This window comes from Lontra canadensis, unplaced genomic scaffold, assembly GCF_010015895.1.
Source record: "Lontra canadensis isolate GAN:19392208 unplaced genomic scaffold, GSC_riverotter_1.0 scaffold137, whole genome shotgun sequence".
In the NCBI taxonomy this organism is placed as follows: domain Eukaryota; kingdom Metazoa; phylum Chordata; class Mammalia; order Carnivora; family Mustelidae; genus Lontra; species Lontra canadensis.
In genome coordinates this window covers 3224764-3252315 of record NW_022631131.1, presented here as the reverse complement: position 1 = coordinate 3252315, position 27552 = coordinate 3224764, and the positions used below count along the sequence as shown (strand labels likewise).

Below are 27552 nucleotides of genomic sequence, written 5' to 3'. Positions count from 1 at the left end.
CGCCCCGGGCGCGGGCGGGGGGAGAAGGAGGGGCACGCGCGGCGGGCAGCCCGCAGAAGTCGGGAGCCGCGCAGGAGGACGGAGTGCCAGCCGCCGCGGGGCCGAGCCGGTAGGGAGCCGCGGGCCGCGGCGAGGACCTGGGCGGGGGGCGGAGCGGGCGGGACTTGGCTCTGACGCGACTCTGGGGGGGACACTGGCGGGACCAGGTGGCCGGGGCCTCGCGCGACCCTCGTCTCTGGAAACTTTATTCCGGCCCCCACACCTGCTCTCGGGAGGTTCTCGTATCCTCTGGGCGGCCGGGAGGGGTGAGGCCCGGGGCACTCCGCAGCGCCCCTCCTCGCCGCCCGACCCCCCGCCTCGCCGGCTGTGGGTGCGCGCCCCCCGACTGCGCCCTGATGCAACCGACGTCTCGGCCCCGCGTACCGGCCCTCGGGCTCCTTGGCCGGCGTCCTGTGGGCTCCCCTCCCCTCCTCCTTCTTCCTGACCCTCTGCACTCCGGCCGCGCCACGGTCTCTCCACCTCCTCGCCGGCGGTCCTCATCCACTCTCTCCGAGCCTCTCGAGCTGTCGGCGGCCCTTTACATCTTTCATAGATTTCTGGTGCATTGATAGAAGCAACTTGACTTTCAGCAATGCCAAGTATTCAACTTGAGTGTTTCTCTGCGGTGGTAGATTGGGGTGCACAGTGCTAACGTGTCTATTTCTCCTAAGTACCCTCGCTTCAAAGCAAGTTGAGTTGTTTGTGTGTGAGAGCAGTCGCCTGCTGGAGCTGCCTTAGTGGATTGTATAACTATATTTTATTTAGGTGGATGTTGCCATTGGTACCAGCCAGTGTTATGGTAACTGGGCGTCCCAGAGGCAAAGGAAGGAGGAGTGACTTACATTTGCAGTTTTACTGTCTAGGGATTAAAAAAGAAACAAACAAACTACCTTGTACTTTTCATCCAGCAGGACCTCAAGGCATTTGGCAAGTGTTAACTAGCTGTTCTTTGTAGTTTTATAGGAGGGGTAGGCAGAGAGCATTGCCGTCCCGTTTTACAGATGTAAAAACAGAGGCAAAGAACCAGGTCCTGATTCCTTACATTTACAGAAGTAAAATGGATTGTTGGAACATCTTCCCTGAGGTGGTACAGATCAGTTAAAAGTCAAAGAGGCTGGGGCCAGGTGTCAGCAGCCCTGTGCTTGAGACTGTCAGCTCTGTCACAAAGTTAAGTGATTCTGGACAAGTCACAGCTGCTCCCTCCATGTTTCCTGTTGTTTAAAATGAGGGGAACAAAGGTGCTGTCTTCTTTGCAAAGTTGTGTGTGTCTGGAAGCTCCACTCCCTTGAGCTGCATTTGGTGATTGTTAGTTGTTGTGGACCCATAAAGGCACCCATTCTTGGGCTCCCTTTAGAAATGCAGAGAATGAGGTGCCCCCGGAATGAATAACTGTTCTTCTTTCCTAGGGACACCTGAGAATTCACGTCAGGGACAGGCTGAGGCAGGAACCCTGACCCTGGGTGGGGGAAGAGGGTTGTTGGGTGGAGGTAGGAAGGCGCCCTGCACAGGCGGCTTGACACATGGGCCCTATCCCTGCCTCCAGCTCTGACTCATCTTCTGACGCTTGGGGGAGGAGAAGGTAGTTGCTTGATATTTTTGGCTTTCCCCCATAAAACAGGAGACGGTTTCCTTCATTCCAAGTCGTTTTAACGTCAGTGTCAAATGTGTCTATGCTGAGTTCTCATCTGAAATCTTTCATATTGGTTGAATGCAGGTATGATTTCTGTAATATTCCCTAATAGAACAGCATAAATGTGTATTCATATAAAATATACTGGTCAGGTGTATAAATCCAGGAAGTCCCTTAAAACTTTGGCATGAAAACCTTAACTTTTTTTTTTTTTAAACCTTAACGTTTTAAAATGATGGTCTTTAGAGAGGAATGTGTGTTTGGGGAATTCCTTTGTATTTGGGATTTGGGTGGATTGAAAATGCTCAATAATTCTCTGTAAAACTTAGAACTTTACAGATAATGTTAAAGCCTTCTTTTTACTTTTCCAAAAGTAACTGCTGTGTGTATCTTTATCTATTCGTGTGTATCCTCTTAGACTTTTCTAAGCATTTTTTTTTTAAGATTTTTTTATTTATTCATTTGACAGAGATCACAAGTAGGCAGAGAGAGGCAGGCAGAGAGAGAGAGGAGGAAGCAGGCTCCCCACGGAGCAGAGAGCCCGATGCGGGGCCCCGATCCCAGGACACTGGGATCATGACCCGAGCCGAAGGCAGAGGCCCCAACCCACTGAGCCACCCAGGCGCCCCATTTTCTAAGCATTTTTGTAATGTCTGCACAAAGTGATTTTTTAATTGAAATGAATTATAAAATTAACCAGTCCTGTTCGTAGAGATTTGGCTTCTGTCTAGAACAGGTAGCATGCGTTTTAAGTACAGCTGATTGTAAAGGTTCATTACCTTTGTCGCATAGTAGTATTTCTCAAGATGATGGGCAAATGACCCCTTCTTAAACAGCCTCTGAGCACTTCAATCATTAAGATCCTAGGCGTTACTCTCGGTTAAAATAGAAAACTTTTCCATTAAAAAAAATATCTAGGACTACTAGTATCTTCATCTTATAAGGAAGCATAAGTGGGAGCAGAAGGCAGGGAGAGTTGCTAAAGCAACAGCACCTGGGTATAAACTTACAGGGTGAGCATTTAAGGTAGTAGCTTTATTTATGAAAGCTGCTCTGAGAAACAGGGAAGTGTTAATGTGGGCGCAGTTCAAATCAGTACTTTTAGGAGACACGTGAGTTCAAACAGAATTCACATCAGGAGTTTATGTATTAGAGGACTTTTGCCATGCTGAAGGCCCAGTGTTGAATATTGGGGGGGAAGGCAGATAAGGTCCCTGAAAACTGAAGAAACTGATAAGCTAATAGTGACATTTAGAGAGGAAGTGTTCTTTCCCCACATTGGCCAGAACTGTAATGGTTCTGAATTCCTGGATGTCAACATTTTACTTACTTAACTTCTTTATTGTGAATTGTAACACACAGGAAAGCGTATAAAACAAATGGATAAATTAATGATTTAAGAATGCACAGCTGTAATCATCTAGAAGGTCAAGAAGCACCTTCCTTCCATACTTTCCCAAGGACAGCCTCTCCTCTCACCCCAGAAGTAACCTAGCTTCATTTTTGTGGAAGTAGCTTCTTTTCTTGTCCCTGGTTTTTCCCCCTAAATATTAATATCTAAACAAGTTTCATTTTGTCTGTTTTCACCTTTATGCACATGGAATCAAAGTAGGTATCCTTTTAAATACTTTTTTTGGGGGGGTCAACAACGTATAAGTGTGTGTGTATACATGTGTGTATATAGGAATGTATACACATACACACAGTTTTTTAAAATTCTTGCAGCACGGTATTTTTTAAAGATTCATTCATGTTGTTATCTGTGACTGTAATTAGTTCATTCTTGTATGAACGTAGCACAAATTACCCATCATCTGCTGATGGATAGCTGGGTCGTTTCTGGTCTGGGGCAGTTAAGAACAGGGTCTTACAGGTATGTTTATCTACAGCTTTACTAGCTGATGCCTCATTTCCAGAGTGGTTGGTACCAATTTACATTCCTCCCGTGGTGTCAGCCTTGAATTTATAATCCACTGTATTTGTTGTTGAACCACAGTATGTTTGGATATCACAGTATGTTTGGATAACCACAGTGTGAATGAATGAAGTGGTCTGATCCCTGGGCCTTTGTGTACCAGTGTATTTATATATACTTACAGGTTTAATTGTATGGGTTGGACCAACATACTACCCAAAGGGCAGAGATGGTTTTCCACTCTATTGGGCTGACAAATACCCAAGAAAAATTCTTCCCTTTTTTTTTTTTTCAAACAGATGTGTAGTTATAGGAAAATTTAAATATGCAAAGTGAAGAATAAAAGTGTCTAGTTACCTAGAAGTCTTATTTTTTTTTTTTTTGGATTTAACAGTTTATTATGATTTATAAGTGTCATTTTAAAAACATCAGTCCATTAAACCATGTAGAAATAAATATGCAAAAAGTCTGCAAAACAAAACATACTTTAAACATGTTTGAGTAGAGGGATTATCTGAGATTCCAGATTTTTCAGTCACTCAGTTATTATGCTATGGCTGCCAAGTAATCCTTAACTTCAGTTGGAGTGAGCCTCCTGAATCCGGCTTCATTGCAGATTCCAACCTCTATGTTGTCTTCTGTCATCTGTCCTTCAAAGCTTTCCTTTAGGGTTAATATGGCTATGAATGGCATCTTCAAGTTCCAGGTCTTCATTGTATCTTTTCTCGAGGAAAGTCTTCCCGTTCACATAGTTCTTTCCCATTGCTGTGGCTTTCCAGGCAAAGTACGCTCCAGACGGATCTGACTGAAATAAATATGGTCGCCCCTCATTCCAACCACATATTAGTAGGGACACTCCAAATGGACGAACGCCACCTGACTGAGTGTATTCTTGCATCACTGAAGCGACTCTCTGCACCAGCTGAGCTGTGGGGATGGGTTCTTGGTAAACGAGATAGTATTGCTGAGCTAGTTTCCGGGCTCGGTGCACCAGTACTCTGTAATCTGGGCCCATGCCGCTATACACCAGGCCTATATGCTTGGTAATTGGTTCCACTTTGTGTACACTTTGCTCATCATACAGAATGGATTTCTGTTTCTTCTCGGTTGCTAACACCACACCATTTGCAGCTTTAATTCCTACTGAAGGGGCTCCTCCAGCTACAGCAGCCAAGGCATATTCAATCTGGACAAGTTTACCAGATGGGCTGAATGTAGTCAGCGAAAAGCTGTAACTGCGCTCTGCCATCTTTACCTGGAGTGCCCGAAGTCTTATTTTTTTTAAAGGATTTTTTTTGTGGGGGGAGAGGATTTTTTTTTTTTAAAGATTTTTTTTTTTTCTTTTTTAGTAATCTTTACCGCCAGCGTCAGGCGTGAACTCACGCCAGCATCAAGAGCTGTACAGTCTTCCAGCCAGACGCCCCTACCTAAAGCCTCTTAAAGGTTTTGGGTGAATCCTACTTCTGGGGCCGCTCGATGCCTTGATGTGGTGATTTGTGTTGTGCTGGTGAATGCCTGCCGTGTGCCCAGCCCTGAATGTGTAGGCTGGCAGTGCAAGTTTGAGTGTGTGGTGTGTGCAGGAACCCAGGCCAGTCCTTGTTAGAGGACCCTTGGAGGATTCTCCGAGAACACCTGTGTGCATGTGCGGGTCCTTGAGGCGCTGAGCACAGACCAAGAAGGCTCCTCTTTCCCTGGCTTTTCCAAAGGAACCACAGCTTCTTCGCTATGGGAATAAAGTACTCTTTTACAATCTTTAAAACATACTTTTCCGCCAATTTTCCTTAGTGTACCGTAGTAGAGGGAGTTAAAACTGGGTTTGAAATAGAATTTCTGCTTTTGAGGAGGCAGTTGCCAGGTTAACTTTAATTGCATGTGTGTGGTGTTGTAGCTGGATTTAAAGCTAGGTGTGTATGGAGTGTGTGCAGGGAGAGACAGGTGGGAGGAGGGGAGAGAGGGAAGGGAGATAGGAGAGGCAGAGGTGGCGAAGCTATGTCAGGACAGGTATTGGCTGAGTACCTACAGTGCCTGGTATTATTTGCTAACAGTTTACTTCTGTCCTTGTGGTAGAATGTTCTGCAGTTCTGTAGGTTTAGAAAATACCCTCAGGGCTATCCCTTTTCTTAGTTGGAGGGGTAAAGGAAGAATAATCCAAAGAATGTGAGATTTGTAGTTCTTTTTTAATTTTTTCTGTAAGGCATCCTAGAATATGGTTATATGCTCTGTTTTCCGGCTTTCTATAAATCATGAGTACTTTCTCACTTATATATTAAAGTTTTCTTCAGATTCTCTAAAATAGTCATAACTTTAAAACCTTATATATAAATTAAAAGTTTAAAGAAAGGATCAAAAGGAGCATCAGAGCCTCTTAGTCTGAGTGATTGCAGGGAGAAGTCATATTTGCGTTCTCTGGTATCCCTTGTGGTGGGCAGTAGTAGTTGGTGGAAGAGCTCCGTATTCCACCTGCTACCAGGAAGGCGGCAAAGTGTGGGTGCTGAGGTCGTGGCCATACCGGCCACACAATGTCACATACGCCCACGGCCCTCCCACCTTGCCACTTGCCATCCTCGCTCTTAGCACTGACACAGTTTTAGCCACCTCTACTATGGCACTGACAGTTTGGCCAGCTTTTCCACCTGTCTTCTCGAAGTCTCTGTGGACAAAGGGGCCCTTTTGAAATTCACATGCAACTGCTGGTCTTAACTTCTGTCTTTGTCCCAGAATAGTTTCAGTATCAAAAGCCTAGGGCAGCGGGTCTTCTTGACTCTTTAGTTCTTTGAGTGTGTGGGTAACACAGAGGACACTCCAGACTGAGCATGGTGCTTCTGTTGAACTAGTAAACATTTCTGTGGCAGATAAGAGCACGTGAAGCACCAGCCTTCCTCCACTGAAGAGAGACACCCATGAGGTGAGCTTGCTTGAAGTTTTGAGGAAGTACTACTGGTAAAAATAAAATCCAGGAGAGGACTGTCAGCATTGCAAGTTACACACAAATTTGAAATCAAAATTTATAATTAAGAATTTCACTCATTTAGCTCTTGTGCTGCTCTGGTGTCCTTGCCAAATTCTCTTACCAAATCAGCTGTGAGTCTGGCTCCCATGTGAGGAGCAGGTGCAGGCCAGAGCCTGGAGGGGGCGTTTGTGTTGACAGCCATTTGTTGTAGTTAATTTTCTTCTATTCCAAATAATTTTTATTTTTAGAAATTTCAATCATATACTGGGGCGCTGCCTGGGTGATTTAGTCGGTTAAGTGTCCAACTCTTGATTTCGGCTCAGGTCATGATCACAGGGTTGTGATATTGAGCCCCATGCTGAGCTCCATGCTAGGCATGGAGCCTGCTTGAGATTCTCTCTCCCTCCCCCTCTTCCCCTGCTTGTGCTCTTTCTCCCTCCCTCTCTCTTTCTCTCTCTCAAAAATAATAATAAATGAATAAATAAATAAATTGCAGTCATATAGGAAATTATAAAGAACAGGGGCGCCTGGGTGGCTCAGTGGGTTAAGCCTCTGTCTTCAGCTCGGGTCATGATCCCAGGGTCCTGGGGTCGAGCCCTGCATCGGGCTCTCTGCTTGATAGAGAGCCTGCTTCTCCCTCTCCCTCTGCCTGTGCTCTATCTCTCTGTCAAATAAATAAATAAAATCTTTAAAAAAAAGAAAATTACAAAGAACAAATTTTTATCATTACCACCCCAAACTGGTCATACTTTCTCTCTTTTATTTAAAAAAAGCAGGGTGAGGATTATAAAGTTGAATCTTCCTTGGGCCCCTCCCCTTCCTTCCCTACGGAGACAACCATGCCCCATGAATTTGATAGGTTTCTCTCCAGCCCACTTGATTTATTTAAATATCTGTTTATTGTGCATTTTTGATGAATGTCAGAAGGACACAAATCTTCAATAGCCTTTAATTTGCACTGTCCTATAAATATGTTGTATTTAGGGGACGGAACTCTTCCAGGGTTAGAGGTCGTACATCATTTCACATGATTCTTGTTAAAAACAGAAGTATTTAATGTTTTACAGAGTTTCAACTACATGGTTTAAACTTTCAGATAAAGATGATCCAAAATGTAAATTAAGTGAAACTTGGTTTCATATTGGATTATGTCTTTTTTTTTTTTTTTTAAGATTTTATTTATTTGACAGAGAGAGAGATCACAAGTAGGCAAAGGGGCAGGCAGAGAGGGGGAAGCAGGCTCCTCGCCAAGCAGAGAGCCCGATGCGGGGCTCAATCCCAGGACCCTGAGACCATGACCTGACCCAAAGGCAGAGGCTTAACTCACTGAGCCACCCAGGCATTCCTGGATTATGTCTTTTTGTTTGTTTGTTTGCTTTTTTTTTTTTTTTTTTTTTAAATGGGGCCCAGTATGGGGCTTGAACTCACAATCCTGAGATCAAGACCTAAGCTGAGATCAAGAGTCGGATGCCTAACTGACTGAGCCATGCAGGTGCCCCAGTACTGGATTATGTCTTAAGTGTAAGAAACTACTGTATTATTTTGTTTAAAAATAATTTTTAAAAATGTACATTTGTGGACTTTCTTATTTCACTTATTCTCCTACAAATTACAGTAAATAATATTTATCTTTTCCACAGTAGCTTAATCTTATTTTTTAAAGTAGGCCCCATGCCCAGCATGGGACTTGAACTCAGGACCCTGAGATCAAGACCTGAGCTGAAATCAGGAGTCGGACACTTAACTATCTTAGCTGTCTAGGTGCCCCTTAATATTATTTTAAATTCCTTTTGCAGAGATGCTTGCTAGAAATATAAATTCTTGGGCCTTTATCCCCGGAAATCCTGATTATTAGGTCTGAGGTGGGGCCTAGGAATGTACATCTTAACCAGCAGCTCGTGTAATTCTCACACAGCGGTTATTAGGTCCACACTTTGAAAATATTCCTTTGCCATAGGATGATGGCTTTGGAACATAATTTCAACCATATGTTTTCTGTAAAGGGCCAGGTAGTAAATATTTTAGGCTCTGGGGCCAAACAGTTTCTGCCGCTACTACTTAACTCACCTTCACAGCAAGAAAGCAGCCATCGTTAATGTGTAACCAGTGAATGCAGCTGTGTGTTACAATAGAGCTTCCTTCAGGAACACTGTCATTTTAATTCCATACAGTTTTTATATGCCATGAAGTGTACTGTTCTTGTGATTTAATTTTTAGCCATTCCAAGCTCATGGGCTGTATGAAAACACGTGGCGGGCTAGACATGTGTGCCTGCCGTGGTTTGCCAGCCCCTGATGTGTACCAGAGTAGAGTGAGGTTTGCTGGCCACGACCACATTTTCTCACAGCATGTGAGTAACAGTGATACAATCTGTATAAATTATGCTAATATAGTAACATAAAGAATTGTCATATAGAATTATGTGTATTGTCTTATTGTATTAGACTATTTTTTCAGGAGACAATGAATGACAAGGGAATAACTTCAGGAATCTCTGCCTTTGCACTGCCATTTAGTTAAAAACTTGAATCCTCCCTTTGCTTTGGGGGGCCCAGGCACCCAGTTGGCCTCAGAGCGAGGTAGGGCTGCTGTCCCAGCAGGGAAAGGGCACGGAGGTTCGTCAGGGTCCCTCTTTCTAGTTAATTCAGGAGACTCACCTGGTTATCTTACTCTGCTCAGAAACTTTCATGGGTTATTAGATGTTTTTGATTTATAAAGACAAATGGGAAATTAATTTATCAATACTTTATAAATGAAGTTACTTTGCTATGAAATCACCAAAAATGTGGAATTGGGTCATGGGTATGATACAGAAATCCTTGTAGGGAGAAGGCTGAGGCTCACTGCTTGGGGTTTATGGGTGTGGACGCACACAGTCAGACAGTAGAGTAAGCGATTGAAGGTTGTCAGCTAATTAATCACTGTTGAGCTCTTAGTCCTCTGAACTTTATAAATTCCTTTTTGTCTTCCTTAAAGTCATAATGAACTTTTAAGAGATCTCATTTATTTTAAAAATCTGCATTTTCTGAGATTTCATAGTCTTGCCTCTCAGAGGGTGGTAGTGACTTTGGCAGTTTTGAGGCACATTTTTTATCTATTTTGGGTTCAATTGTTGTGTGTGGTTTTTAAAGTACTCCGCCTCTTGATGTTCTGACCTATATAAATCAAAGTTCACTGCTTAACCAAGAATCTATGATTCATTTTTAATTTTTACCACTCCTTGAAGATTTTGAAGTATTTATAGGCTCTGGCACAAATTGGTTTTTAGTTGTCACCAAACAAATTCAAATGTGATTGTGGGATTTTGCCAGCATTTTCTTGGTTTAGACTTAGATTTTTTATTCCCTAAGACCATCTCATACCACATAGCAGTTTAGGAGTTTTTAGATTCATATTCCCATTATAGATAAAGCACAATGAGATTGACCTTGTGTGCCTTACTTTCTTTTCTTTGCAGTTTTTATTTTCTTCCTCAATGAAATGGGGACATTTTGGTAGTTTTTCGATCAGTTGACCTGTCGTGGTCAGATTGTATGACTAATCAACAAATGCACAACTCATGGAAAAGGGGTTCTGGTCCCAGTGGGGTTCCTACTTTTTTTCTATGTAGAGACTGGGAAGGCCTCTTCACCTCTGTTACCTCTGATTGCTCATCCTGGGACCATGACAGCAGAGCAGTACTGATCCACGTGAGGCTGAGCGTGCACGTGGAGCTTCAGCAAAATAGGCACTCGAGTTTTTGTTTTTTTTTTTGTTTTTTCCAGCAAGTCCAGTGGGACAGAACAAGGCTAATTGATAGCGATGCTTCTCCATTTTCCTGTGTATAAAGATCACCTGCGATGTTGTTCACTGTGGAATCCCATTCCATAGGTCTGGGATGGGGCCCGAGATGATGCATTTCTTTCAAGCTCCGGGTTGATGCTGCTGCGTCTTGGATCACACTGGGAGTAGTGAGGGGTTATAGAAAACGGTTTGTGTTCTCTATTTGGAATCTGAAAGTCAGAAAGCTCTTGAATGTCAAGAATGACAGTATGTCTTTTTTTTTTTTTTTTTTTAAAGATTTTATTTATTTATTTGACAGAGATCACAAGCAGGCAGAGAGGCAGGCAGAGAGAGAGAGGATGGGAAGCAGGCTCCCTGCTGGGGAGAGAGCCCGGTGCGGGGCTCGATCCCAGGACCCTGGGATCATGACCCAAGCCGAAGGCAGAGGCTTTAACCTGCTGAGCCACCCAGGTGCCCCGACAGTATGACTTTAAAAAAAAAATTTTTTTGTGGGGGCGCCTGGGTGGCTCAGCAGGTTAAAGCCTCTGCCTTCGGCTTGGGTCATGATCCCAGGGTCCTGGGATCGAGCCCCGCACCGGGCTCTCTCCCCAGCAGGGAGCCTGCTTCCCATCCTCTCTCTCTCTGCCTGCCTCTCTGCCTGCTTGTGATCTCTGTCAAATAAATAAATAAAATATTTGAAAAAAAAATTAAAAAAAACACTTTTTTTTAAGATTTTATTTATTTGACACAGAGAGAGAGATCACAAGTAGGCAAAGAGGCAGGCAGAGAGAGAGGGGAAAGCAGGCTCCCCACTGAGCTGAGAGCCTGATGCAGGGCTCGATCCCCGGATGCTGAGATTATGACTTGAGCTGAAGGGAGAGGCCTAACTCACTGAGCCACCCAGGTGGCCCATTTTTTAAAAAAATTTATTTATTTATTTTAAAAAAGATTTTATGTATTTATTTATATTTATTTAATAGAGATCACAAGGAGGCAGAGAGTCAGGCAGAGAGAGAGAGAGAGGAGAGAGCAGGCTCCCTGCCGAGCAGAGAGCCCAGTGTGGGACTCGATCCCAGGACCCTGAGATCATGACCTGAGCCAAAGACAGAGGCTTAACCCACCGAGCCACCCAGGTGCCCTTAAAATTTTTTAATAAAGATTTTATTTATTTGAGACATTTATTATTTAAAATTTTTTAAATAAAGATTTTATTTATTTATTTATTTATTTATTTGCAGAGAGGGGGGCATGGCAGAGGAAGAGAGAGAAATAGACTCCCCGCAGGGAGCCCGACAAGGGGCTCAATCCCAGGACCCTGAGATCATGACCTGAGCTGAAGACAGACAGTTAATTGACTGAGCCTGCCATAAATGGCGCCCATAAATGGCAGTATGTTTTAAATGGACTGGAGAAAAAGCATGATAGTATCATCTATGAGACTCCTCCCTGAGAAACAGACAGCTCTGTTTTTCAGCCCCATTGGCTGTTTTACTTTGCTTCTAGCCTGTGCTTTCTCTGAATTGCTAAGGTACCCACTGTTTGCACCACTCATTTGAGTCACTTAATGTTAGTCGATCTCCCATTGTTATTTGTTATTCAGCTGTTGTATAATGTATCTTGTTATCAATTTAGGGTGATAAAATGCTAGCACAGGGTGATGGTTTATGCTCTACCTTTAGAGCCCTGTTCTAGCTATTACTGCATAGCACACCATTCCAAACTCAGTGGTGTAAAAATAACCATTTTTATTTTGCTTACAGATTCCTGTAGAGGTCAGGAATTTGGACCTAATGTAGTGGGGACAACTTGTCTTTGCTCCACAATCTCTGGGGCTAGTGGTGGGACAGTCAAAGACTGTAGGTGACTTGATGGCTGGGAGCTAGAATCATCTATTTGTCTTTACTCACATATTTTGTAGTTGATCCTGGCTACCCACTGGGACCTCAGCTGGGCTGCTGTCTGGAGCACCTGCATCTGACCTCACCCCGTGGTAACTCTGTTGAACTTCCTCACAGCATAGCAGCCGGGCTCTAAGAGCAAGTCCCAAGACAGCAAGGTAGAAGTGTGTGACATGTTTATAATCTAGCCTCAGAAGCATTAGTTCTGCTGTACTCTTTGGTGGAGTTGGTCACATTGTAAGGTCAAGTGGGATGGGAGATACTGTGGTCATTTGTGGCGAAGACCTTTTCCCACAATCTTTTCCCACAATCCCCATATCACTTAGAGTAGTGTTGAACACGTGGCATGAACTCAGTGAAGACTGTTGTGTGAATGAGTGGCCAGTAGTTTTAGTACCTAGGTGGGTGAGGACCAAATTCAAAAATACAGTTCCAGATATGAACAGATTACCCCCCGATACCCAAATAAATATGTGCTTTCACCTTTTATAGTTATTAACAGTCTCTTCTCAGTATTCTACTCATTCTATTTCCAACATGGGAATCTCTGAACTTATTATATGGAAGTAAACTTGTTGAAGTCTGTGCTTCTATATATGTCACCATAGGGCCATACTTTGTTCCTTGCTCTCATCAGGTGGACTGCCCGTGTCATTCTTTGGACTGTGATGTGTTCTTCATCCCACAGCTCGTTAGTCTTAAAATGACTGTACTTTGTTAGGCTCAGCTCATGCCATGGTGGTGCACATGAGGACACTGAGGACCAGGCCGGTCACAACTACACAGGCAGTTGCTGTACAGCATGTTGTGTGTCACCATGTGGAATATCTGTGGCCAAACCAGAATGGTGACTCTGTCCTTAGCTTTATTTGTATTATGTGTGTTTATCCTCATCCCAGGACCTCTTCATATCAGTTCACTTATGTGATGGGAAAAGCAACAACAACCCCTCCTACAGAAGTAAGATGTTGAGGTGTTTTAGCCAAATTTTAAAGCTTTCCAGAAAAGCAAGAACAATTTGCATCTTTTCATTTTAATAAAAATATAACTCAACATTTGTTTGAAAATTTTTTTTTTTTAAGATTTTATTTGTTCAGAGAGAGGGCATAAGCAGGGGGAGCTGCAGGTAGAGGTAGAAGGTGAAGCAGACTCCCTGCTGAGCAAGGAGCCCTATATGGGACTCGATCCCAGGACCCTGGGATCCCAACCCGAGCTGAAGGCAGATGCCCAACTGACTGAGCCACCCAGGTGTCCCTATAAGTTTTATTTTTTATTTTTTTATTTTTTTTAAAAGATTTTATTTATTTATTTGACACAGAGATCACAAGTAGGCAGAGAGGCAGGCAGAGAGAGAGGAGGAAGCAGGCTTCCCGCCAAGCAGAGAGCCCGATGCGGGGCTCGATCCCAGGACCTTGGGATCATGACCTGAGCCGAAGGCAGAGGCTTTAATCCACTGAGCCACCTAGGCGCCCCTATGAGTTTTATTTTTAAGAGTGTTTTATTTTTTTCCCCAATGGAACATATTTCTGATTTAATAATGAAAATTAATGAGAAAAGTATCATTTATTTATGGCAATGTAGGCTAATATGCTTCTGTTTTAAATAAAAGGGTGACTTTATCTAGTTCTTAAAAAAAACCTTATTTAATGGGAAGAGAAAATGTGATAATATAAGCTTTTCAGGTATTAAAAAAATAACAGTGTAGGCCACAAGTATATACTGTGTCCTTCTGAAATTGCTACAGCTAAAAATAATTTAGGTCATTTTACACGGTAATGTCTAGCATCGTTATGGCCATTTTCTGCATATTCAGTGTGAGAAGAGAGAAAGCAGTAGGTAGAATTTCAGTTTTTGTCTATTCTAGTGGTTATTTGCCATGATTAAAAAAAAAAAGAGAAAGAAAACTAGCCTCCATGGCACTGGGATGGATGCTCTGAGTGCATCATGACACCAGCTATGAGTTTTATAGTTATATAAATAAATATATAGAAGCAGTTCCAAGGCTGCTCTCGTACGGATGCCAGTGCTAACTCAAAGCCGGTGTCCACATCCCAGGGCTTCTGCAGTGCAGGAAGCAGTCATGTGTTAACAGCTTCTGCATCGAGATTACGGGCCACCTAGACAGACACTAATCCTGCATTTTTCCTTAGCATTTTCATCATCTGCAAGATGTTTCTTAGAACTTGTGGGAAAAAAGTACCTCTCTGGGGTTGGTTTAGGCCAGCTCCTCCTTTTTGTCTTGCAGCCCACCCCATCCCGTCTCCATTCTCCTGGCCAGGAAAGTGTTTTCCCTCCAAGTAGTAAATGCAGCTGCCAGAGCAACTTGGAAGGACTGAGTTGACCACCATGGACAGCGACATGAACTTTACTTGGCGCTGCCTCTGGTCATCTCAGAGACGCGTGTGCTGCCCTGGGAGTGGCGAGTTCACTCAGAGAGTACTTTGCTGTCTTGGAGCCCTCAAACATGCCTCAGTCTTTTACTCCGCTAATACAGTCCCCTCTTCTGTCCTCTAGTACACATTGACTAAGACGACTTTGATGCACCTGGGATGTCATACACATGTATTCTTTCCTTCTTTATGATCAGAATCTCCTGGTCCTGGCACTGGAGCACACTAGGGCTTCTTGTGCCTACCGTGGAACCACCCCTTGCTGAGGTCCCTCTGCTCTTAGGGGGGCCTGTGTCCTGGATGGTATACAGGTCTGTGGCAATATTTCCCTATTCTGGGCGACAGGAGAAACTGAGTAGCTGAGCCCATTTGGGCTTTACTTTAAGCAGCATTCAGCCCCGTGTTTCTTGGCAGATTGAAGACCCCTTTCCCGCACTGAAGGTGCTGGCTGCTGGTGTCACAGGGCCGCAAGGCAGGCAGTGAGGACACAGCCAGTCCCCACAGTCATGCTGAAAGGCAGCGTGTGGGCCTGAGCTAGGAGCCCAGACACCTTGGGCCTTTTTCTGGTTCTGTCGCAGATCTTCTCTGAGTGGAAATCATCTCACTCTTTCTGAACCTTATAGTTTCTGATCTGTAAAAGGGGTCAGGAGTGTTTGTCAGAGGAGCATTGCTAATATCTGTGCCCTCTGTGTGCTCTCTGGCAGACACTGTAGTTTGAAGCCGCGGAGCCAGCTCCGACAATTTGCAGCAGGTTTGTTGGCACGAGACTGACTAGCAGCAGCAGGGAGGGAGCATCATGTCTGTCTCACTTGGATTCTGCCCTGAGGACTCACAGTCTGTTTTCTCTGCAGTACCAAGTACCTTATCACTGCCCAACAGAGGAGAGTTAGCGGAGTAAGTTAGGCTTCCGGGCCATCCATTAGTCACCCCTGATGAAGACACTTCGGCTTCAAAGACCAGTGAGTCTGGGACCTTCACCTCAGGAGGGCAAGTGGCCTCCCAAACAGAACGATAATTTGGGAGACCACAACGCTGAGTTACTATTAGTTAGACAGTGACTCAATAACCTGGTTGGAAATTTTTTTTTTTTTTAAGATTTTATTTATTTATTTGTCAGAGAGAGAGGAGCAAGAGTGAGCACAGGCAGACAGAGTGGCAGGCAGAGGCAGAGGGAGAAGCAGGCTCCCCGCCAAGCAAGGAGCCCGATGTGGGACTCGATCCCAGGATACCGGGATCATGGCCCGAGCCGAAGGCAGCTGCTTAACCAACTGAGCTACCCAGGTGTCAGCATCTACCAGATTTTCCAGTAAGGAGGGAGTTCTCACCAGCAGTTTGAGAGCCCAATTTTGTGTTTATCAGTGACTTTGCCTTTTTTTTTTTTTTTTAAGACTTTATTTATTTATTTGACAGAGATCACAAGTAGGCGGAGAGGCAGGCAGAGAGAGGGAGGGAAGCAGGCTCCCTGCTGAGCAGAGAGCCCGATGCGGGGCTCGATCCCAGGACCCTGAGATCATGACCTGAGCTAAAGGCAGAGGCTTTAACCCACTGAGCCACCCAGGCACCCCTATCAGTGACTTTGCTTTTAAAATCACTAGGATTGTGCCAGGGAAAGACTTGGAAGCGGCATGAGACTGCTCTGCAGCAGGACGGGATGTTCTCCTCTATAAGTTCTGCCCATTTCCACTTCCATCTAACACACACATCTGCACACATCTCCTTAGGTGACCGCTTCCTCTTCCTCTTCCTGGTGCGATTTCACCTAGATACTGCGGTGTGCAGCTGTCCGATGCAGGTCCCCAGAGAAGGCTCTAGCCTTGGGTGAGGCAGCACCCCTCAGACAAGGGCCGACTCTGGGGAGGACTCGTGACTTATCAGGGCCAGCACTCTGAGTGCCTCAGTCTTGAAGCAGGGAACTGGTGGCTCACCCTAGCGTCAACCTCTACAGTGGTTCTCAAAGTGTGTCCTCTGGCAGCATCACCTCAGAAATGCCAGTTCTTGAGCCCCACTCTGAAACTCTTAGGGTGTGGTTCAGAAATTTGTTTTAACAAGATGATGATGCATGCTAAAGTTTGAGAACCACTGCATTATGAAGCTATTACTGTTTCATTTATTTTTTTATTGAGGTGTAGTTGATGTATAGCATGTTTCAGGTATACAACATAACGATCTGATACTTACATTAACACGAAATGATCATCACAATAAGTCCAGTAATATGCATCACTATATAATTACCAATGTTTTTTGTAATGAGAACTTCTAATATATTTTCTTAGCAGCTTTCAGATATGCAATACAGTAATATTAACTTGTACATTATATCCCTGTGATTTATTTTACGACTGTAAGTTTGTGTCTTTTAACCTCCTTCGCCCTTTTAGTGCCCGCTCCACCACCTCCGGCAACTGCCAGTTTGTTCTCTGTATCGGTGAGCTCATTTTCATTTTCTTTTTAGATTCCACACATAACTGATAGAATATTTTTGTCTTTTTCTCTCTGACTTATTTCACTTAGAAAAATGCCCTCAAGATCTGTTCATGTTATCTCAATGTAAGATTTTCTTTATGACTGAATAACATTCCATTCTGTTTATATGCACATTTTCTTATCTGTTCCATCTATCAGTGGCCCTTAGGTGTTTCCATGTTTTGGCAGTGAACATGGGGGTGCATTTTTTTTTTTCAAGTTAGTGTTTTTGTTTTCTTCAGATAAGTACAGGGCCGTGGATTGCTGGATCATATGGTGGTAGGGTTTTGTTTTGTTTTCAGTAATCTCCACCCTCAGTGTGGGGCTTGAACTCATGACTCCAAGATCAAAAGTTACATGTACTACAACTGAGCCAGCCAGGCACCCCTGGTAGTTCTATTTTTAATTTCTTGAGCAGCCTCCATATTCTTTTCAGCAGCGGCTGCACCAGTTTCCATTGCTGCCAGTAGTGCAGGGGGGTTTCTTTTTCTCCACAGTCTTGCCAACAGTTGTTGTTATTTCTTGTCTTTTTGTAACAGTTGTTGTAACAGGTATACAGTGATATCTCACTGTGGTGTAATGCACTGATTTAAAGATGTTGAACTGGGGCGCTTGGGTGGCTCAGTGGTTAAAACCTCTGCCTTCCGCTTGGGTCGTGATCTCGGGGTCCTGGGATGGAGTCCCGCATCCGGCTGTCTGCTCAGTGGGGAGCCTGCCTCCTCCTCCTCTCTCTCTGCCTGACTCTCTGCCTACTTGTGATCTGTCAAATAAATAAAAAAAAAATCTTAAAAAAAAAATTCTTTAAAGATGTTGAACCATTCTTGCATCCCTGGAACAAATCCCACTTGATTGTAATGTATGAATCTTTTGATGTATTGTCGAATTTGCTAATGTTTTGTTGAGGATTTTTGCGTAATGTTCATCGGGGATACTGACCTGTAATTTTCTCGTGTCCTTGTCTGGTTTTAGTATCAACAGAATCCTGACCTTGTGAAATGAGTTTGGAAGTGCTCCCTCTTTTTTTATGTTCTTGAAGACTTTAGAAAGGTAGTATTAATTCTTCTTTAAATGTCTGGTAGAATTCACCAGTGAAGCTGAGTGGTCCTGGATTTTTGTTTGTTGGAAGGTTTTTGATTTCTGATGCAGTGTTCTTACTAGTTGTTGGTCTATTCTATTTCTTCATGATTCATTCTTGGCAGATTGTAGGTTTCTAGGAATTTGTCTATTTCTTTTGTCACATTTGTTGGTATATAATTGTTTATAGTAGTCTCTTATCCTTGGTATTTCTTTGTGGTATTGGTCATGACTTCTCTTCTTGCATTTCTGCTTTTACTAATTTGAGTCCTTTTTTTTTCCTTGGTAAGCCTAGCCAAAGGTTGTCAATTTTATCTTTTCAGAGAACCAACTCCTAGTTTCATTGATCTTTCCTAGTGTCTTTTTAGTCTCTATTTTATTTATTTTTACTTTGACCTTTGTTATCTCCTTCCTTCTAACTTTGCTTCATTTGTTTGTCTTTTTCTAGTTCCTTAAGGTTTAAAGTTAAATCCTTTGAGAGGCTTTTTTTTTTTTTTTTTTTGGTAAGATTTTATTTATTTATTTGACAGAGACACAGTGGGAGAGGGAACACAAGCAGGGGGAGTAAGAGAGGGAGAAGCAGGCTTCCCTCCAAGCAGGGAGCCCGATGTGGGGCTCGATCCCAGGATGCTGGAATTATGACCTGAGCCAAAGGCAGATGCTTAACGACTCAGCCACCCAGGCGCCCCTTGAGAGCTTTCTTGATTCTTGTTGTAGACATTTATGACTGTAGCTTTCCTTCTCAGAACCACTCTTGCTGCATCCCGTGAGTTTTGGTATACTCTATTTCCATTTTCCTTTGTCTCAAGGTAGTTTTTGATTTCTTCTCTGAGCCATTGGTTGTTCAGTAGCATATTGTTTAACCTCCACATACTTGTTAATTTTCCAGTTTTCTTCCTGTAATTGATTTCTGGTTTCATACCACTATGGTTGGAAAAGATGCTAGGTATCTAACTTCAGGTATCACCTCAGTCTTCTTAAATTTATTAAGACTGGTTTTGTGGCCTTATAATCTGCCCTGGAGAATGTTCCATGTACCCTTGAGAATATGTATTCTCTTGCTTCTAGATGGAATGTTTTGTATATGTTAAGTCCATCTGGTCTAAGGTGTTGTTTAAGACCTATGTTTCCTTATTGATTTTCTGATTTGGATGATCTATCCATTGCTGGTGTTAAAGTCCCCTATTATTACTGTATCACTGTCTATTTCTTCCTTTAGGTCTGTTAATATTGCTTTATATATTTAGGTGCCCTGATGCTGGGTGCATAATTTTTTTAAAAAGTTTTATTTGTTTATTAAAAGATTTTATTTACATATTTGACACAGAGCACAAGCAGGACGAGCATCAGGGAGAGGGAGAAGCAGGCTCCCTGCTGGGTAAGGCCCCCCGCCCCCCGCCCCACTCCCGCGATGCAGGGCTCCATCCCAAGACCCTGGGATCATGACCTGAGCCGAAGGCAGCAGCTTGACATACTGATCCACCTAGGCGCCGTGTAAAAATATTTTTAAGTAATCTCTACACCAGCGTGGGGCTTGAACTCACTACCCTGAGATCAAGAGTCACTCTGCTGACTGAGCCAGCCAGGCACCTGTTTGGCTCATAATTATTTACAAATGTTATATCCTCTTGTTAAATTGAGCCATTTATCCTTATGTCATGCCTGCCTTGTCTCTTATTACAGTCTTCATTTTAAAGTCTTTTTTGTCTGATGTAAATATAGTTACTCCAGCTTTCTTCTGGTTTCCATTTACATGTAATATCTTTCTCTGTCCCATCACTTTCGGTCTGCGTGTGTCCTTACATCTGAAGTAAGTCTCTTGTAGGCAACATATAGATGGGTCTTCTTTCATTCAGCCATTTTATTGTTAGTTTGAAGCATTTAGTCCATTTACATTTAAAGTAATTAGTGATAGGTACATACTTATTGCCATTTTTTCATTGTTTTCTGGCAGTTTTGTAATTCCTCTGTTGCTTTCTTCTCTTGCTCTGTGATTTGATTTTGTGGTACGCTTAGATTCCTTTATCCTCTGTGTACCTACTGTAGGCTTTTGCTTTGTGGTTACCATGAGGTTTACATGTAACAAGTTATAAGAATCTATTTTAAGTTGATAACCTAAGTTTGAATACATTCTAAAGCTCTACAGTTTTACATACATCCCTGATTTTGTTTCTGATGTCCCATTTTTTAAAGATTTTATTTATTTGAGAGGGAGTAAGTAGAGTGGGGGCAGGGGAGGGAGGGCAGAAGGAGAGGGAGAATCAGGCTCCCCACTGAGCAGGGAACCAGATGCAGGGCTTGATCCCAGGACCCCAGGATCGTAACCTGAAGCAAAAGCAGACACTTAACTGAGTGAGCCATCCGGGCGCCCTATTAAGTTACTTTTTAGAGAGTGCATGTGTGAGTGTGGCGAGGGGGAGAGGAGAAGCATACTCCCTAATGAGTGTGGAGTCCAACTCAGAGCTTGATCTCAAAACCTTGAGACCATGACCTGAGCTGAGACCAAGAGTCAGGTGCTTAACGGATTAAGCCACGCAGGCGCCCTTTTGATATCCTATTTTACATCTTTTTGTCTTGTATATCCCTTGACTAGTTATTGTAGTTATAGTTATTTTTACTACTTCTGCCTTTTAAGATTTTAGTTGTCAGGGGCACCTGGGTGGCTCAGTCATTAAGCATCTGCCTTCTGCTTGGGTCATGATCCCACGATCCTGGGATTGAGCCCCACATCAGGCACCGGGCTCAGCAGGGAGCCTGCCTCTCCCTCTCCTATTCCCCCTACTTGTGTTCCCTCTCTTGCTGTGTCTTTCTCTGTCAAATAAATAAAATCTTAAAAAAAAAAAAAGATTTTATTTGTCAGAGCACGAGCAGGGGTAAGGGCTGGGGGAGAGGGAGAAGCAGACTCCCTGCTGAGCAAGGAGCCCAATGCAGGACTCTATCCCAGGACCCTGGGATCCTGACCTGAGCTGAAGGTACCCCCTTAATTCAGCCACCAGGCATCCCTATAGTAGCTTTATAAGTGATTAATCTACCACCTTTTTATATTATTCTAAATTTTACTATATTTACTTTCACCAGTGAGATTATCCTTTTGTGTGTTTTCCTGTTACTAATTAGCACCCTTTCTTTTCAGCTTCAAGAAATGCCTTTAACATTTTTTGCAAGGCCAGTTTAGTGCTAATGAACTCCTGTAGTTTAAAACTCTTTCTCCTTCACTCCTGTATGATGGCTTTGCTGGGTAGAGTGTTCTTCGAAGTGTTTTCTTTCACTGCCTTGAATATGTTGTGCCACTCCCTGTGGGCCAGCAGAGTCACTCCTCAAAAATCCCATAGTCTTATTGGGGGGGGAGAGGATTCCCTTGTATGTAACAAGTTACTTTTCTCTTGCTGCTTTCAAGAGTCTTTCTTTGTCTTTTAACATTTTAACAGTTTAATTATGATGTGTTTTAGTGTGGGTCCCTTCAGGTTCCTCTTATTTGGAACTCTCTGAGCTTCCCTGGGTGTCTGTTTCCTTTGCCAGCCAGGTTAGGGAAGCTTTCAGCCATTCTTTCTCCAAATAAGTTTTGTGCTCCTTTATCTTCTCCTCCTGGGACCTCTTTAATGTGAATGTTGGTCCTTTTGATGTCCCCTAAGTACCTTAAGCGGTCTTCACTTTATTCTTCTGTTGTTCTTTTATTGTGTCAGGTAGTTATGTTGAAGCCCTCTAGTTGATTTTTCAGTTCAGTTAGTGTGTTCTTTAGCTCTCTGATTTCTCTTTGCGACTTTCTTATATTTTCTATCTGTTGAAGCTCTCACTGTCTTCACCCTCTCCCAAGCTCAGTGAGCATCTTTATGACCATTATTTTGAACTCCTCAGGTAAATCACTTATCTCCGTTGAAGGACTTCTGAGATTTTATCTTGCTCTTTCATTTGGAACACATTTTTCTGTTTCTTCATCTTCCTCTACTTGGTGTTGGTTTCTGTGCATTAGACAGAACAGCCACCTCTCCCAGTCTTGAAGGAGTGGCCTCAGGTAGAAGATGAACCTTATTGTTCAGTACTGCCTTTGTTTTGGTTTTCTCTAGAAACTTTGTGACTGTCCAAGCAGCCTAGTTTTAATGGCTTCCAGTTGTTTCACATGTGACAAGGCCTGTCGGTGAGGATCTCACTTAGCAGCTTTTAACATATGCACGTAAACAGTCCTGTGGGGCTGCAAGTGTGAGTCTCATTGGCCAGCAGAGCCTGGTCATCTAGAGGTGTCTCCTGGGCAGCAGTCGTAAAAATCAGGATACCAGATGGGTGCACAATTTCCTTTCCAGGAGATACTGGAGACTTGGAGTGGGACAGAGGGAAAGCACAAAGATGGCATCCCCTGGCTTTGGTCCCTGGAGTGAACCTAAGTGGGCCCCCAGACGTGTGCCAAGGCAGAAGCGTGCCCCTGATGCTAAAGCTCCAGGACAAGCAGTAGTCTTTTTTCACAGAAAAGGTCTGTTTCAGTTGGCTGGCCGCGCAGTGTCCTTGGGGAGGTAGCCAGTGAGAACAGTTTCTTCATTTGTTAGTCTCATGTGCCCTGGGACACCAGCCTTGCTGACCCCCAGGGCTGGCAGTCAGTGGGTGGGCCCTGGGTGGCAGCCACCAAAACCAGGGCACAGACACATGGGGAAGCTCCACTCTGGGAAATACTGGCTTTCTGGAGAGGACTGCAGTGGATGCTTGGCATCCCTGTGTGTTTAGTTCGAAGCCTGCCCCTCAGGCCCCATACTAGAACTATTTTTAAAGCTTTTAATAAATGTTAAATAGGAACATGTCCTAGGATCCAGCCCTTCCACTCCTAGGTATTTAACCAAGAGAAAGGAAGGTGTGTGTCCACACAGATACTATACATGAATGCTTTCCGTCATGTTATGCATCAGCTTTCCCAGTAATGGCCTCAAACTACAAGCAGCCCGATTTCCATCAGGAAGTGAATAACCCGTGGTGGATGTGGGCCAGGGAGTAGTACTCAGCAACGAAAAGGAGCCGACTGGTGGCTGTGTGCAGCAGCACAGGGCAGTGTCAGAATAATTATGCTGAGTGAGAGCTGGGCCAAAACCAAATTCCTATGTGAGGATTCCGATGTAGAAAGTCTAGGAAATGTAAAAATATGACAGAACATCAATGGTTGCTTGGCAGTGGGGCTAGAAGGTGAGGGAGGGATGAATTAAAGGAGCATGAGGAAATCCGGAGGTGGGGAGGGATAGATTTATCATGTCGAGTCACTGTGTGTCGGGTGCATGCGCAGAATTCAACACTCATCAAGACGGACGTTTGGTCAGGTGGTGTATGAGCTCCTACGTCAGTCACGTCTCACCAGGCCTGTAAAAAATCTACGTGTTTGAATGTGATGGTTACCTGGGAGAAGCGGAGGGGTGGGTAGGGGAGGAACACATTTTCGGAACGCTTACATAAACGAAAAGCTGAGAGATCCCGTGTGGAAGGAGGATGCACTCCCTGAGTGCCGGCGGCCGCCGCTCTGGTAGTTGGCGCCCGTGGAGCTCCCCCTGCGTCTGGCCGCTGAGCGCCTCCCGAGCCATCTGTCCTGCCGCACGGCCGTCCACCCTGCTGGGTGAACTGAGGGCACCTGGAAGACACTCTAGCTTGTTCTGCATCCTTCTCGGGCTCTGTGAGCAGTGTCTTACTGCATTTCCTTTGAAAAATGTGTCTTTCCCTTACGGCCAGAACTGTACTTAGAGTTGTTACACCATGAGTTAACACAAAGATGAGACTCAGGTTGATACTGCTTACTGGCACATTCTTCAGTTAGCCTGCTTTCCACTTGCTAGTTTTATTCCAGTCAAATGCAGTTTAGTAATAAAACCCAGGAGGAATGCTTTAGAATTTCCTGATTGGCCACATTGTTGCCTCCTTGTCTTTCTACAGATCTGATTTGTAGCCACTGTGATCAGCACTCCCAATTAGGACTTTCCAGATCCTGACCCAGGACTGCGGAGTAACCAGATTCCTCACAAGTGAGTTGGCTCCAGCACCACCTTTGTCTGTGGCACTGAGGGTGTTCTTGTCCAACTGCAGTCATTTTGGGGGCCCCTACGGCACCCTGGGCGGGAAGGACCACATTGCCCAGCAGGCCCAGACTGTGCAACAGTGTGAGGAAGTGATTGGTCTAAAATCTCAGGAAACCAGTATCTTCTGTTACTGGTGTCCTATATAGACATTATTAGAGAAGATAGATCTTCAAATATTAAATTGAATTTTAATTCCAACATGCATCTGAAGCTAATGGAATTTGTCCTGAACTGAGAATTGCATGAGGAAGGTAATGGTTTCGTTTAACCACACCCAGGTTAACTAAAATGCTCATGAACTTAGACTAATGTATTTTCAAAGATATTATTTATTAATTAGATTTATTAGATTTTATTAGAGAGAGCATGTGTGTATGAGTGGAGGGAGGGGCAGAGGGAGAAGTAGGCTTCTTGCTAAACAGGAGACCCTGGGATCATGACTTGAGCTGAATGCAGATGCTTGACTGACTGCGCCACCCAGGTGCCCCTACACTAATATATTTTTTAAAAAAATAATCTCTGGGGATGCCTGGGTGGCTCAGTTGGTTAAGCCTCTGCCTTCTGCTCAGGTCATGATCCCAGGGTCCTGGGATCGAGTCCCGCATCAGGCTCCTTGCTCAGTGGGGAGCCTGCTTCTCTCTCTGCCTCTGCCTGCCGCTCTGCCTGCTTGTGTTCTCCCTCCCTCTCTCTGACAAATAAAATCTTTAAAAAAAAATTAACCTCTGCAGCCATTGTGGGGCTCAAATTCACAAACCTGAGATCAAGACTCACATGCTCTACTGATTGAGCCAGCCAGGTGCCCAGTAGACTAATGTAAGATCATGACCTTCAAAGTACCTGGGATTATTGCCATGGAAATGCCACAGCACATTACTATTTATCAATTGACCGGTTTATGAATGATGTATTGCAGAGCATGAGAGTATGGGGCCAGTGGAGGGGGCAGTGTGTAGAGGTAGAATCTTTTTAAGATTTTATTTATTTGACAGAGATCACAAGTAGGCAGAGGGGCAGGCAGAGAGAGAGAGAGGAGGAAGCAGGCTCCCCGCTGAGCAGAGAGCCCAATGTGGGGCTTGATCCCAGGATCCTGGGACCACGATCTGAGCCGAAGGCAGGGGCTTTAACCCACTGAGCCACAAGGCGCCCCTAGAGGTAGAATCTTAAGCAGGCTCCACACCAAGCACAGAGCTTGAAGCAGAGCTCAGTCTTATCCTGAGATGACAATCTAAGCCAAAACCAAGAGTCAGATGCTCAACTGAGCCCTGTAGGCACCCCTTAGCTAATTTTTTTTTTTTTAAATAATAAAGGGCTGGGCACCTGGGTGGCTCAGGACATGATCTCAGGGTCCTGGGATCAAGCCCCACATCAGGCTCCCTGCTCAGGAGGGAGTCTGCTTCCTCCTCTCTCTCTGCCTGCTTGTGATCTCTCTCAAATAAATCTTAAAAAAATAAAGGGCTAAGGTGACTGTATTTCTTGGCTTTTCTGTAACTCATTCTGAATTCATTATCTTTTCAGTTTATAAAGGCATCTCTTTGAATATATTACCTAATCTGGTATCATTTTTATACCTTTGTAAGACCTCTATGTCTAGAATTAGGTTTAGGAAAACGTAGTGATCATAGCTATTGAAGTAGCCAACAGGTATATGAAAGAAGATGCATGGCTCTAGAAGCGATCAGCTTTTCTGATTTCTTCCTAATTACCAAGGAGCACCACTCCCCCTTCAATAAGAGCAAGGCCCTGCAACATTGTTGTTCAGGAACCAGCTGGGCATGTTTCTGAGCTTAGAATTATCTCTAAAATAGGATGACTATTTCCATTTACACCCCTGCTTTTTTTAATAGGGAACTAAGTTTTAACATTGATTTTATATGTTGAAGTCTCAGGTTACTCTTCTTGTTAATCAATAGAAAATGATTTCGTTTACATCCTTGAAAGAACTCTATTATAGAAATGAAGCATTTCTAATCCCTTTACTTTCCCCTTCCACAAAACTAGAGAGGCCCGTGATGAGTCCAGAATCAGGAGCATTAAAAGTACTGACAGATCCCTGTGTTTTTCAGGAAGGAGAAGGTGATTCGGATTCCTTGGTGGAGGAAAACTCAACCCTTTGGTCTTGCTTCCAACGATGCAAGTGTGATCGCTGGCATCTTCATGAGCTCCAGAGGTCACAGCACACTTCCACGGACTCTCATGGCCCCTCGGATGATTTCTGAGGGCGACGTAGGAGGCATCGCTCAAATTACCTCCTCTCTCTTCCTGGGCAGAGGCAGTGTGGCCTCCAACCGGCACCTCCTTCAGGCTCGTGGCATCACCTGCATCGTTAATGCTACCATCGAGATCCCCAACTTCAACTGGCCCCAGTTTGAGTATGTTAAAGTGCCTCTGGCTGACATGCCTCATGCCCCCATTGGACTGTACTTTGACACGGTGGCCGACAAGATCCACAGCGTGAGCAGGAAGCACGGGGCCACGCTGGTGCACTGTGCTGCAGGGGTGAGCCGCTCGGCCACTCTCTGCATTGCTTACCTGATGAAATGCCACAGTGTGTGCCTGCTGGAGGCCTACAACTGGGTGAAGGCCCGCAGGCCTGTCATCAGGCCCAACGTAGGTTTCTGGAGGCAGCTGATAGACTACGAGCGCCAGCTCTTTGGGAAGTCGACAGTTAAAATGGTACAGACGCCTTATGGCATAGTTCCAGACGTTTATGAGAAAGAGTCCCGACACCTGATGCCTTACTGGGGGCTATAATGCCACCAAACCCTGCATCAGCAGCCCCTTGAGCAGTACCAGCATCTGCTACCCACCATCTGTTCCCCTTTTCACCTTCTTTTCAAATGATTGACTTTTGGTTCTCCCTGAAGTGTTTTTTACACTGGGTGTTCGTTTATTTTAAAAGATAGGGCGGGAGGGGAAGAACATAAGGGGAATGCATACATTGCTAGTAACATTTTTAAAACCAACATTTTGGAATAGTGTTTATGAAAATCTTTAACTGGCTTTTAATCATTTTTAACAATTTGAACAGTTGTATAAACTGTTTGGTTCTGCTGTATTCAGAATCCCATGCCTTTAGGCATCATGGCAGGTGCGGGAGGAGCTCAGTGCAAAAATCACTTTGGGTCCTGATTAACCCTCTAGAGACCAGCTTTGCCCAAGGCTGCCGACCAAACAAATGCTTAGGGAGGATTGATACCAGCTTCAGTCTCTACTGGATTAGCCCTACTCTTTCCTTTCCTATTTAGTGACTCTGTTAAGTTAAAAAGCTAAGCCTTTATTATCTAGTTGTTAAGTAATTATAATGAAATCTGCTGCAAACACCCTCTTGGAATCATTGTGCCCCAGGACTATATTAGCATTATTTTTAATAAATATATCTGCATAACA

General features: G+C 44.1%; 2 protein-coding genes across 3 annotated transcripts; one reads left to right on the top strand and one right to left on the bottom strand.

Moving 5' to 3' along the window:
• The first annotated feature begins 6 nt into the window (after window positions 1–6).
• Window positions 7–27552, top strand: DUSP14 (dual specificity phosphatase 14). Of its 2 annotated transcripts, none has more exons than XM_032843331.1 (3): window positions 7–109; window positions 24023–24111; window positions 26229–27552. In XM_032843331.1, exon 3 carries the CDS (start codon window positions 26320–26322, stop codon window positions 26914–26916), a length of 597 nt encoding a protein of 198 aa, XP_032699222.1. In that variant the 5' UTR covers window positions 7–109; window positions 24023–24111; window positions 26229–26319; the 3' UTR covers window positions 26917–27552. The 2 variants fall into 2 exon arrangements, with proteins under 2 accessions (XP_032699222.1, XP_032699223.1); XM_032843332.1 differs by lacking the exon at window positions 7–109 and adding an exon at window positions 1656–1753.
• Window positions 4052–4842, bottom strand: LOC116858510 (proteasome subunit alpha type-2-like). The gene is given in 2 exon segments (XM_032843330.1): window positions 4052–4266; window positions 4268–4842. Coding segments are annotated over 2 exon segments (702 nt in total). The 5' UTR covers window positions 4834–4842; the 3' UTR covers window positions 4052–4130.

What these genes read in the sequence shown, in the direction of transcription:
- DUSP14 (XM_032843331.1), top strand. Translation starts at nt 26,320, where the DNA reads ATGAGCTCCAGAGGTCACAGCACACTTCCACGGACTCTCATGGCCCCT.